Raw genomic sequence first — 13,824 nt, 5'->3', positions numbered from 1 at the left:
GGGGGCGCTGCAGTTCTGCTCACGCGTCACCGACGAGCATTTTTCCTGCTTCGTCATGTGTAAATGAACTGAACCGAAGGCACTTGCTGATTGATTTAGAGCCGAGTGTTTTAAATGTTAATGCTGCTGAGGCGGCTGACCCCCTCGGTGAAGCCGAACTGGTTCCTGAGAATGACGAGAATGTCAACCTGTATGACAAACCATTAAAGCTGCAGTGTGTTTACAGTAACACTCGGTCATCTCCAACTATGTCCGGAATGATGGGAGCGTGCATTTTTTAACGCTTCGCTGACAGAAGCGATGCGTACACGCCGGGTACTTTCTCAGCATCCAGTGAAATATTAAATTACAGTTGTGGCTCTTTTAAAAGTCGCACGTCGTGCTTCAGGTGATGAGTTGGGTCTCAGCGGGTCTTGCTGAGCATGCTCGCAGCCTGAGAGACCCTGTAGCGCTCCAGGAGGTTCCTTCTCCTCACGTGTTCGTTGGTGATCTCGATGACGTTTGCTATAGGGAACCAACCCCTCTGACCGTCGGACAGGCGGCACCCTTCGTACCAACCTGGAAACAAACAACACAGGAGCAGGGGGGAGGAGGGCAAACGAGGGAAGATTGAGGGTTTGCGTCGTTCATGCAAGAAAGTAGGGCTGCACAATAATTCGATATCGATATACATCACGATATACTTTTATTCAATACCGGGGATATGAGTTTTAAGCACATTTTCGATATTTGGATAGGATTACAGCGTTTCACTGACACGTTTCTTTTTCTGCTCAGGTTGAAGCGGCAGTTTCAGTTTCAACCCGGACAGTAAAAGGTGCGACACAACTACGTAAGTGCGTGGTGACGCAGATGTTCCGCAGAGCTCGAGTCCAGAAGGAGTTAGCGGTAGCGGGATAGGCTAGGCTAATCTCTAACGCGTGTTAAGTTTTCGCTTCAAAATGAGCTCCCATGACCGTCAGAATGTGACTGAACAAGCTAATTCGGCGGTGTGGAAGTGGTTCGGCTATCTGAGAGCCGATAAACTGCAGGTTTCTGTGTGCTGCAAAAATGTGACGAGAGAGTCGTTCCAACAAGCGGTGGAAACACATCGAACTTTATAGAATGTGCTGAGAGTCAGAAGATGAAGCACAATAAAAGTTTGAGCCAACGTGCCCCTGAAACAACACCCCCAGCTGTATCAAAAGAGAAACCCATGCAGCAAACATCTACGTTAGGTTATGTTGTTTAAAGTTAAAACTATTAATATTGACAAAGTTGAGAGTTTTATGTTTATTTGGCGGTGATTTCAAATTTTTTTGAAGGCTAAATACAAATAAAAGGTGAACATTAATTTATTTGTACAGTTTTTCTGAGTTTTTTTTATTGTTCATATCGATATCGGAATTATATCGTTATCGACCGAAATTAAGAAATATATCGTGATAAAAGTTTTGGCCGTATCGTCCAGCCCAACAAGAAAGGCAAAAGGAAAATCAATAAACTGCTAAATTGGAGGGTCGAGGCGAGGAATTTAGACAAACGGAGTTGGGGACGTCAGCTACAGAGCTGAGGAAAGGGAAATGATTATGATCGTTTCTGCTCATTCTTACCCTCGTTGGTTTTGCGGATGACGTTGACGATCTCGGCGGGCTCCAGGCTGAGCTCGTCTGCTTGCTCTGCGACGTACTGCTCCACGCACTGCACCTGAGGACAGTCTGATGCAAACGCAACCTTCAGTGCAGATCGATACAAAACACGTTCAGGCTGTTCGCGCGGATCGAGTGCGTGTCTTTCTTACCGAAGTCCTCGTAAATCCTTTCCTCGTCGTCTTGGATGCTGGGATCTGGAAAAGCTGCCAACCATCTGTGCATGTCGGACCTGTTGATAGAAACAAGCTTTGACTCCAGCCTGAAATATATTTTTGACATGATGAAAACTTTATTCTGAATCGGTGTGGGAACATTTCATGTTGCAGTTAGGCCAGTCACGATAACAAATTTTGCTGAGCGATTAATTGTTTCAGAAATTATTGTGATAAACGATAATATTGTTTGAAATTTGACAATAATTAGTAATTACTGTCGAATTTAAGAAGAAATGTTGGTTAATTTTTGTATGTAGTACCTTTTTTGCCCACTGAATGGTAGAGTAAGACTGAACCGAAGGATGGATAGTGAGGGAGCGAGCAGCATGTCTCTTTAAGATGTGTCACGTGACATGGGCTGTCTCTTCGGTTCTCGAAATGGCAGACGCTCGGTGTGGTGGAGCTCTTTAGCATAGCATTTTTCACACAAAGCTTTTAACAAAAAATCAGTAAACAAGTTCTCAGCTTCTTTTTGCCGAGAAAAAAACTTTTTGGACGAAGGCACGGGTTTCAACCATGAATTTTGGAGCTTCGACAAGACGGAGGTTTTTTTCCCCAAGGTTGGCCTGTTAGCTTAGCTTCTCATTTTAGCTGCTTTTAACGATCCAAAAACGCAATTTTGGATAGTTTAAACAAATTTTTAAAAGAAAAGAGAAAGGGAGGGTCAGTTAAGAGCACCGGAGTTGAGCCTTTTGTTATCCAGTGTTCAGTGGAAAGAGAAGAGAGACACGAAGAAACGATAAAGTCGATAAACGAAAATAAAGTAGATAATTTTCATTTATCATGCGATTGATTTATTGTTTATCGCGACAGGCCTAGTTGCAGTAACTGGTTATGCTGACTGAATTAGAGCAGACTGGGTCTGTGCCATGACGGCCCAACAACCTGTCCAACAAGTACTCGATCTTTTTCCCAATGACTGCTGGAGATGGGCACCGGCTCCCTGCGACACTGAACAGAAGAATCTGTAAGAGTGAAACAGAGGGTCCAATTCATTCAGTCCGCAATGTCGATGTGAAATGGACTCCTTATGTCTCTGATCCTTTTTGGGTTGTTCATGAACAGGATCTCAAGACGCAGTCAAAGAAAGGAGGGTCTCTGGTTTGGCAACCTCGGGGCCTCCTTCCTGCTCTTCAAATGCAAAAATCACGAGTGATGTCAGGATGGAGCAGGAAATGGACTGACAGACAGGGACCTCATCCTCAGTAATGACAGTGTTGCTTTAGTCAGTCGCGGTGAAGAAAAAGTTGAGTCAAAAGGCAAATCTCTGGATTTACTGGTCAGTCTACGTTCTAACCCTGATCTGTGGCCACCAGGTTTGGATCATGACCGAAAGAATGAGATCCAGGATACAAATGGCTGAAGTGAGCTTCCTTCGTAGGGTGGCCAGGCTCAGCCTTGGAGAAAGGGTGAGGAGCTCCATGATCAAGGGGGAGCTCAGAAGAGCAGCTGCTCCTTCAAATCAAAAGGAGTCATTTGAGGTGGTTCAGGCTTCTGATGTGGACACCTCCCTTTGGAGGTTTTCTAGGCACGTTCCACTCCAAGGCAGACCCAGAACTCACTGGAAAGATGGTGTATCCTCTCAGGCTGGGGTCCCCCAGGAGGAGCTGGAGAGTGTCGCTGGGGAGAGGAATGTCTGGGTCTCTTCTGGACATGTTGCCTCTATGACCCGACTACAGATACGCGGTAGAAGATGGGGATGAAGAGTTCAAATATCAGTTTCAAGAATAAAGACAGGGTGGAGCAGGAACTGGACCGAAGAATTAAAGATTATAATGAGGGCATTGATTTGGATTGTGGAATAAAAGAATAAGAATCCAGATTCAAGATGCTGAAATGAGCTTCTAGAAGGTAAGAAATAAAAAGGGATCAGCTCAGGTGGTTTGGGCATCTGATTAGGACGCCTCATAGACACGTCCCTCTGGAGTTTCTCCAGGTATGTTGGTCTGGGAAAAGGCTTCAGAGCAGACCCAGAGCCTGACGGAGGGATTCAAGTGGACAGTCCTTTGACACGTATCACCTACCTTAACATTGTGACAGCTGATCAAATGATGTGCAAAGAACTTAAAACTATCCAGCCCCAAAAAAAAGGCACTTCTAGATCCAGATCTGTTCATTGGGAAACTGACTGGACATCTAAAACTGAACTGTTGATGGCTGCTCAGTCGATGCAGCTTCAGCTTGTTTCACTGGAACTGTAGGAACGACTGAGTACAAATATTTGACATGTTAGAAATATTTGGAATTTTGTTCAAACTTGGGCCTTAATGATAGCAGGAACCAGCACTCGCTTCAAAACCAGTCCTCGTGTTTACTGTCAACAAAGACGAGTGCATTTTGTCTCGCAGCATAAATCTACACAAGTGTGTAAAGATAACTAACCCCAGAGAATAACGTGTATCAAAGTTTAGAAGCATGACTGGCTAAAATAAACAACTGCAGAAACACATCCAGTTTAAAAAAAAGATATCAACTCTTGCAGTTGACTTTTGTAATATTTTTTTCAAATGGTTAATAGCAGCCACATCTGAGCACAAGTTATTTCAGCAGCACAGTCTTATGTTTGACTTGTCGGAGTGTTTCCGGCAATTTGAGTGCCTTTCAAGGCAGAGTGCTTTTTGTTTGAGCTGGAACAGCGTTTGTCGAATGTGTCAACAGAAAAACATGCTTCACGACTAATTTAGGAGAATACTAAAAACATTCTGAGTCTTGTGTTATTCTCTCTTTTGACTTTCATCTACCCAAATGTAGGAACTGACACAAATATTTAAACCCATTCTAAGTAAATCTTGTCTTTTCTTTCCTTATTAAAGTTGCACTAACCACAGTTTTCAAGGCAGATTCTGATGTTCTGAATGTGTGTTCACTGGTTGGAAATATTTATTTTCAGACCAACCAGTCACCAGTCAGGTCTAAAATGTATTGATTTGGGTCACTGGTCATAAATTTTTTAAAACAAGCTTATGTAATTTCTAAAATATCTGCTATGCATGGCATCATTTCTACAAATGTCTATAGCTGCACAGAATCAGAAGAATCACAAACACAGAAAATGTCAAAATGCTGTAGTAACTATGTGAGGCCTGTGGGGGGTGCTGTAACGCTGTCTAAAAATACACCAAAAACAGGAAACAAGGCGTGGAGTATGGGCACAATGCTTTCAGGTAGAATATAAAATACAAATACAATAAGAAGAGGACGCCATAAGGTTGTGGGTTAGATTAGAGGTGGAGCTATGACATCAACAAATGTTTATATATCCCCCCCCCCCCCCCCCCCCTCTGGAACAAAAAAAACATTTGTTCCAAAGGGGAAACAAACCATTCCCTGTGGACAGCCACTAAACGGTCAGCTAGGCCTGTCATGATAACAAATCTTGCTGGGCGATTAATTGTCTCAGAAATTATTGCGATAAACAATAATATTGTTTGAAATTTGACAATTAGTAATAATTACAGTGAAATTTAAGAAGAAATGTTGGTTAATTTGTTTTGCATGTAGTAACTTTTTTGAACACCAGATGGCAGTATAAGACTGAATTTAAGGATGGATAGTAAGGGAGCAAGCAGCGTTTCTCTTTAAGAAAAATGGGAGGGAGGCCCCTTGACGTGACATGGGCTGTCTCTCCTTCCTTTATTTGGTTCTCAAAATGGCAGACGTTCAGTGTGGTTTGAGCTCTTTAGCATAGCATTTTTCACAAAAGGCTTTCAATAAAAACTCAGTAAACAAGTTCTCAGCTTCTTTTTGCAGAGAAAAACAACTTGTTACATGAAGGCACAAGATTCAACTGTGAATTTTGGAGCTTCGACAAGATGGAGGTTTTTTCCCTGAAGTCAGCCCGTTAGCTTAGCTCGTAGCTTAGCTTCTCAGCTTAGCTGCTTTTAACGATCCAAAAACGTGATTATGGACGGTTAAATGGATTTTAAAGAGAAAGGAAGGGGTCAGTGAAGAGCACCACAATTGAGCCTTTTGTCATCCAGTGTCTTCAGTTGAAAGAGAGAGACACGAAGAAACGATAAAGCCGATAAATGAAAATGAGGTTGATAATTTTTATTTATTACGCGATTAATTGATTTATTGTTTATCGTGCCAGGCCTACGGTCAACCTCTAATAAAATGTGTAAACTTGGACAGGTGTCATCTGCTACACTGGAATGTGCCACAAGAGTCACTTCAGGTGTGTTTACGTGATCTTTAGGATACTAGTGTAAACATGGTTCTCTGTATGAGAGATGTCTCGGCAGACAACCCTTCTTGACAGGGCGAAACAAGAAAAGGTGCTTGTTTCGAAGTATGCTGCGTCGTATCGCAAGCTACTTAAAAGGTTAAGTGATAAGAGGTAAGTGCTGAAGAGGAATACGAAGTGGAAGTGTCCTCATGATACATCAAAACAAATGCTATGAACAAGAACACGTAGTTCCAGAGAAACATGCCGAGAGCCACCACATTGTTGAGCCGCTTTATTTTTATGAGAAGACATTTGGTTATTGTTGAATAAAGCTTAAGCGTTAAAGTGACATTAGATTATTTACATCTTTGACAAACAGCCTCAGTGTTTTCTGTTTGACAAGCTTCAATAAACCAGATTTGTTTTGGTGGAACGAACGTTAGGGTTTGATGTGTTCAGGTAATCAGCGTGTGCATAGGAACTCACTTGGAAGGTGCTTTAATTAACCGCTCAATCATGCGTCCCTGGCTGTTTTCCAGTATGATGAAGTTGAAGCAGTTCTCATAGGCAATGCTGCTGTCGTCTTCTAATGGCTGAACCTGCACCAGAGAGCGGTGAGCGTAGTCCGTCACCAGGAAGCGCTCTCCGCTGTTCAGGATCAAACGCACAAGAAAAGACGTAAATCAAAATGGGAATGTAGGACCGCAAAGACTAGGTTTAATCGGAAACACCAAAAATATGCCTGATGCAGTAAAAAAATATATATTTACACACTCTGCATAAACTGTACCAGATATTTTGGCTCTTCACTTCACTTAAACATTTTTTGTGTCACTTCCTGTTTAATATGATGAGTCAAGAATCGTCTCCAGAGGACAGAAATTCAAAGAATCACGCTTTTTTACAGTGATATTCTTCATTTGTATCGAGGTGTTATGACAGCTGGAAGAGCTTTTTCAACCCATTGAGTTGATTCAATACAAACTTGAAATTAACAAGGTTGAGTTTTACCCAAGTTGAACGAACTCAGAATAAACTCTTCTTACTTCACACGATCTGACTGTGTAGTTATTAAGGATGATTTGTTGGTCAAAAATAGATATCTCTTTAATAACAGTGTTTTGTTTTTCCTCTCCAAATTTACTTACATAACTTGAATGTTTTTAAATCATACTTGTATTTTATAATGATTTATGAATAAACCCCCCGGCAGTGGATCCAACTCACCACCAGGTGGTGATTAGTTGACAGCTCTGCCCCTCTCTTCACCCGATTGTCCAAGACATAGAAATGCAAGTCTGACAACACGAATTACAAAATCGATCATCAACCTTTGAGCTAAGGTGGTCTGGTACCAAGTACACTTATGAACCACCCTATGCTTAAACATGATGTTCATTATGGACAGTCCATGCCTAGCACAGAAGTCCAATAAATGAACACCATTCGGCTGGACAGACCACATAAACCCAAACATATAGTGAGGGTGAACTGGGAATGTCTGGTGGAGGCCCCTTCTGTACGATCTTCAACTCACACCTCCAGGAGAGTTTTTCATATATCTCGGGGGAGGTCAGGGACGTAGAATCTGAATGGGCCATGTTCAGGGCCTCTATTGCCAATGCAGCTTCCAGGAGCTTTGGTCTGAAGGTCACTGGTGCCTGTTGTGGCAGCAACCAAAGAAGGACTGCAGCTTCAGTGGTCACAGATGCAAAAACATGGGCATGGGAGGAATTTGGGGAGGCCATGGAGAAGGACTTTCGGTAGGCCACGAGGAGGTTCTGGCAAATGGTTCGATGAATCAGGAAAGGAAAGCGGACCTTATCCCAGGTTGTACTTGGGGGGTTGCTGACCTGGACGGAGGATATTATAGAGTGGTGTAAGGAGCACTTCAAGGATCTCCACCCACCATGTCCACCTTGAGTCTGGGGACTTGAGGGAAGATGAGTCCATTATCATGGCAGAGGTCACCGAAGTAGTCAAAAAGCTAATTGGTGGCAGGGTGCCGAGGTGGATGAGATTTGCCCGTAGATGCTGAAAGACATGGATGTTGTAGGGCAGTCATGGTTGACACGTCTCTTCAATGTTGCATGGAGGATTGGAACAACACCTGTGGAGTGGCAGACCAGGGTGGCAGTTACCATTTTTAAAAAGGGGGACTAGGGTGTGTTCCAATGATTGCGGAATCACACTTCTCACACTAGCTGGGAAAGTTTACTCCAGGATGTTGGAAGGGAGACTCTGACCGATTGTCAAACAACAGATTGAAGAGGAGCAGTGTGGTTTTTGTCCTAGTCGTTGAACAGTGGACTAGATCTTCACCCTTGCAGAGATGATAAGGGGGTCATGACAGTTTGCCTCTCCAGTCTACGTGTTTTGTGGACAAGGAGAAAGCTTATGACCATGTTCTTTGAGGCATTCTGTGGGGGGCATGAAGTGCCTGGTTTGCCTTTAAGTGTTATCCCTATAAAACCAAAGTAGAAACTGTGTCCACATTCTTGACACAAAGCTGAGTGCGTTCCTAATGCAGGTTGAACTCCGCCAGGTCTCTCCCTTGTCTCAGATCTTGTTTGTGGTGTTCATAGACAGGATCTTGAGACACAGTCGTGAAGAAGAGGGTGTCTGGTATGGGAACCTCAGCGTCTCATCTCTGCTTTAAGCGGATGATGTGGTTCTGTTGGCATATTCAGGCCAAGACCTTCAGCGTATACTGGGGTAGTTCGCAGCCGAGTGTGAAGCAGGGGAATAAGAGTCAGCTCCTCAAAGTATGAGGCCATGATTCTCGACCAGAAATGAGTGGAATGCCACCTCCGGGTCGGGGGAGAGTGTTTGCCTCAGGGGGAGGAGTTCAAGTATCTGGGCGTCTTGTTCACGAGTGATGGTAGGATGGAGTGGGAGATGGATCAACAGATTGGGGCTTCCTCCTCAGTAATAAGTGCTGTGTTGTCATCATTGTATGTTTCCGTACAATGACCAAATTAGTTCTCTGTATTTAACTCATCACACATGAGATACACCCAGGTGGGGCAGTGTGCAGCTATGTAAGCGCCTGAAGAGCAGTTAGAGATTAGGTGTCTTGCTCAAGGACACCACAACATGTGCGCACGGCAGGGAGTTGAACTTTTGACTTTCTGGTCCCAAGTTAGTTGCCCTACCTCTACACCATCTCAGCCCCATAATGAGGGCATTGCTTCGGTCTGTCTGTGGTGAAGAGAGAACTGAGTCGAAAGGCAAAGCTCTCGATTTACTGGACTTTCTACCTTCCATCCCTTACCTATGTTTACGAGGTTTGGATCCTGACCAAAAGAACAAGATCCTGGATATAAGTGGCAGAAATGGGCTTCCTTCGCAGGGTGGCCGGCTTAGCCTTAGAGATAGGGTGAGACGCTCCATCATCTGGGTGGAGATCGGAGTAGAGCCACTGCTCCTTCGCATCGAAAGGAGTCGGTTAAGGTGGTTCGGGCATCTGATTAGGATGCCTCTTGGACACCTCCCTTTAGAGGTTTTCCAGGCACGTCCCATTGGTAGGAGGCCCCGGGGAAGACCCCGAAGTCGTTGAAGGGATTTTGCATCTTGTCTGGCCTGAGAACGATTCAGCGTCTCCCAGAACGAGCTGAAAAGTGTCACTGGGTAGAGGGATGTCTGGGTTTCTCTCTTGGACCTGTTGCCTCCGCGACCCGATTACGAATAATCGTGAGAAGGTGGATGGATGAATAAAAACAATTACACATTCATAAATCACCCTGAGTTAACTTTTCTTTATGATTTATGTGATTGTAGTATTAAATGCTACATTTTTTTCAGTAAGCTTCTTTCATCCAATTATGAATCAACACAATACTTATTTTGAAATAACTAGTCACGATCCTGAGAATTTGTGTTTGTTTAGTAGTTTGAGTTATTTGTTGTTGTTTTAAGAGAAATTACCATTTTTTTAGATGCCTTGGGTTCAGGATGATTTTTTAAGGTCCTCTGCCAATTATCTCAGTCTGTCTTGCTTCCTGCTCCTCATAACTTATCAGCTCAGCTGTGATCACTCGGCAATCATTTATCTCATTGTACATTAAATTCTGGTTTTCACTGAATCACTAGTCAGTCAAACTATTTCTGGTTTCCTAGATCTTTGTGTTTACAGTCTTGTTTCATTTCTGTTCCAGTGTTTTGTTTGTAATGCTAGTTTGTTGCTGCTTCTCCAATTTTTGCCTTATTTATTAAAATCTTTGGCATTTTCACACCATTTGCTTGTGTTTACGTCTGCATTGTGGGTTTTTAATATTTGCCTCATGACACTAGTGTCAATGGTTTGTGTAGGTACTGTTTTACAGCTATAAACAATGTTGCTTTAAAAAACAAGCGCACCGCAAGCAGAGCAATATATAAAGGAATAGAAATACATTTGCCTTAAACCTATTAAAGCAATACTTCTTATTAAAGAGTTTTCACCATGTTGTAAATAAACCATCAGTGATAGTTACCCAAATGAATTTTTAATTTAAAGGGGAAAAAAGTTTTGTAAAAATGGTAATCCATGCTTTAAAGTGAGCTGACAAAGAATCTCTATGTATGAAATATAGAAAAGGGCCACAACTCTGGTAAGAAATGGAGCAGCACAAAATAATGACAATATGCACAGCCTCTTATCATGATAATACTTCCCACCAAGTTTTATCAAACTCCTATAAAAGGTGAAAGAGAAGTTGAGCTGAAGAGAAAACCATGAAATAATGGACAGACAGAGGACGATATGCTCCATAACATAATACAACCCTTCTGGCGTATAATAGGAATGGATCAGAAAGTTTATTCTGCCGTACCTTTTCTTGACAGCAATGATGAGCAGATCATTGAAAAGGAAGAGGTTTACAGGATTGAACTTCATCCTCATGTTGACAATAGTTTTTCCTCTGGACATTTCCTGAAGCTCGCCCTTCTTCTCCAGAAATCGAGTCTCTGAGATGATCGGGATTGCCTGACGAGGACGGACAATTAAGAGTTGTTCAGAATAATTACGAACAAACGGCATCAGTGCTGTCCCAATATGTAACATTCAAACTATATACTCCACACAGGTTTTTATATCGCAACAGAAAATGTATAAATTAGGGAATAGGTCTGCATGATACGAGTAAAGCATGCAGGAACATTAGTGTTGAATACTGAATTGACAAAATCAGTTGCTAGGTGGAGTTTGTGTGTTCTCTTTGTGCATGCATGGGTTTTCTCTGGGTACTCCAGTTTCCTCCCACAGACCAAAAACATGCATGTTAGGCTGATTGGTAACTCTAAATTGTCTCTAGGTGTGAGCGAGAGAGTGAATGGTCGTTTGTCTCGTTTTGTCTCTATGTGTCCCTGTGATGGACTGGAGACCTGTCCAGGATGTACCCCGTCTCTTGCACAGTGACTGCTGGACATGGGCACCAGCAACCTCTGGGACCCGAAAAGCAAGAAATGGTTAAAGAGAATGAGGGAATGGAAAATCAGTTGCACTGAAGGTGAATGTGCAATGTACAGTCATCAGTGCATGATCCCATACGATGACGAAATTTGTGCTCTGCATTTGACCCATGCGTTACACCCAAGTGGAGCAGCGGGCAGCTATTTAACCACCCAGGAGGCAGTTGGGATTGGGTGTCTTGCTCAAGTACACCCCAACATGTGGGCATGACGGGGAATCCAACATGCAACTTTCTAGTCCCAAGTCTACCTTTTGAGCTCTACCACTGCTCCACAGCCACCCCAATATCAAAAGTGAAACTCACATGTTCTGTCATTACAGAGTTTACAACAGTCTCCATGTGCTGACTGGGGGGTGGGGGCTTTGATAGCCACATTTGTATTGTTGGCAAGCAGTTTGTGTTCGGTACTTTTTGGAACCCTTTGTAATATTGTCATCTAACGCAGATACTGCAATATCAATAAACTTGAGTTCAAATGAACTATTTTCTCTCCTAGCACAAGTCTTCCTAAACAACAAATTTAGGGACACGAGTACAAAGCTTTGAGGGACAGCCATAATTGATTTACAACATTTTAACTGCATTACCCACAACTATGAGTTTGAAAGAAAACATCTCGGAGAGAAGATTTTTACATTCTGGTTTTTAATTCTGTGAACTTGTATTTTTTCCAACTTTACCATATTATCAGAATCTCACAATGGCTCACGCCTAGTTCATAGTATACACAAAATATTGGCAAATGAAACTCCTGTTTATATTTGTGCGTGCAAGTGTAAACTCACCTTGACTTTACTATCAAACTCCAGCATGCGAGAGAGATGAACCAACTCCTCCACCTGTCTCATCTTCCCCACCTCCGTGTTACACTTGTCGATAATCTGTGTTTGATCAAAAGAGTTATCAAATTACTTCCTGTTATCAAGTTACTTATAACAGTTGTCTAATTACTTACATTTATAAACACTTCGCTTCTAAAAAGTCAGGTTATAATTGTAGTGAGACACGTGAGATACGTGTCACTTGTTGTATGACAAATATATGGATATATATTTATGCATACTTTTCACGAGTTCTTCATTTTTCTGACTGTAAATGTCGTGCATTGAATTTAACAGAAATGTAACGAGAGACGTTATTTATCTTTGACCCATCAAATGAATGGAATCATTTATTTTCAGAATCAAAGTTTAACATCAAACATTTACATTAATTTGGCAAAATATGAAAATAATAACAGACAGTTTCACAGAAAATGAACTTCAAATCACTCGGCGGTGATTTGAGGACTTTGCTTAAGATATTTCTAAAATATCTGTACTGATTTATGAGAGAGAGAGGTGGGTTTTAGAGTGAAAGGAGATTATCTTACAGAGAACTGTGTGAGGGAAGTTTAATCTGTTTAACCAGAAATTGCACGCTCCGTCAGATCCTCAGCCCGTCCACGGTACACTTTAGTCGAAGAAGAAGCCTTTACCTGGTTTGACGATAGATCAGCTCAGTAAGCATCCTTCAGACTGTTTCCAGCGCCTCCGTTAAGCACAGCTAAAAATCCTCGGAGAGTCGTGCGTGGTTAGCTCAAAACAGACTTATAATCCCAAACGTCCCTGGATTCTTCATAACTCCAAACTCTTCATAACCGGCTGCACTCTCAATCTGCTCATTCTGTTGGACTATCGGACCTGTTGTCAGCTCTCATTCCAACATCTCTCAGAACTCTCATTCTCTTGGAATTCTGGAATCCATAATTCTCTATTCCTTCTCTTCTCTATGAACTGAGAAGTTGCCACATTTTATTTGGGTCGACTTCCTGTTCAATTTAGAGCTTTCTGATTCGTGGAAGGACCAGAAAGAGGAGTGGATTTGTGACGTAAGATGTTATCATAAGTCAAGGATTGTTTACAACATACAGAAAAGATTATTGCAGCAACAGCAGACTTCGTGGAGTCTCACACTTTGTAATCTTTTCAAATAGTAAAACATGACATTTTTCTCGGTAAACATTTTAGTTGACCGAAAACCAACCTTTAACATACTTACGACAGCTTGCTCATTTCAGACAGAAAATCAAGAAAGGCATATTCAGGTGATTTCTTCTCTGAATGAGGAACAAAAATCATTACTTACTGTTTATGTAAAATAAAAATTAGTAGTTCTTTTCAACCTGTAAAGCATTGAGTGAACTAACACAATTTGATTATCAAAACATTTGTAAGACAGTAATGATTATAGAGGATTGTCTTTTCTGCTTGATTAATTCAAGAAAGAAAGTTCATCAGATGGTTCAGACTTATTCTGGTCAATGAAAATAACAGTCTCTGTCCATCTGGTAGATTTGAGGTTATCTGGTTCAC

General features: G+C 42.1%; 1 protein-coding gene across 1 annotated transcript in view; it reads right to left on the bottom strand.

The window, feature by feature from the left end:
- Positions 1-317: 317 nt before the first annotated feature.
- arhgef15b (Rho guanine nucleotide exchange factor 15b) overlaps positions 318-13,824 on the bottom strand; it is a 38,568-nt gene continuing 25,061 nt past the window's right edge. The window contains exons 11-16 of the mRNA XM_037683487.1: positions 12,256-12,351; positions 10,829-10,983; positions 6,501-6,662; positions 1,781-1,860; positions 1,593-1,697; positions 318-558 (exon numbers count right to left, since the gene is read on the bottom strand). Coding sequence (XP_037539415.1) covers positions 404-558; positions 1,593-1,697; positions 1,781-1,860; positions 6,501-6,662; positions 10,829-10,983; positions 12,256-12,351 — 753 coding nt within the window. The 3' untranslated portion in view covers positions 318-403. The remainder of the gene's footprint in view (positions 559-1,592; positions 1,698-1,780; positions 1,861-6,500; positions 6,663-10,828; positions 10,984-12,255; positions 12,352-13,824) is intronic.

Source organism: Nematolebias whitei, chromosome 1 (genome assembly GCF_014905685.2).
Source record: "Nematolebias whitei isolate Nwh7 chromosome 1, NemWhi1, whole genome shotgun sequence".
Taxonomy (NCBI): Eukaryota; Metazoa; Chordata; class Actinopteri; order Cyprinodontiformes; family Rivulidae; genus Nematolebias; species Nematolebias whitei.
The sequence above is the reverse complement of the archived record's forward strand: the minus strand, read 5'-3'. Positions and strand labels throughout refer to the sequence as shown.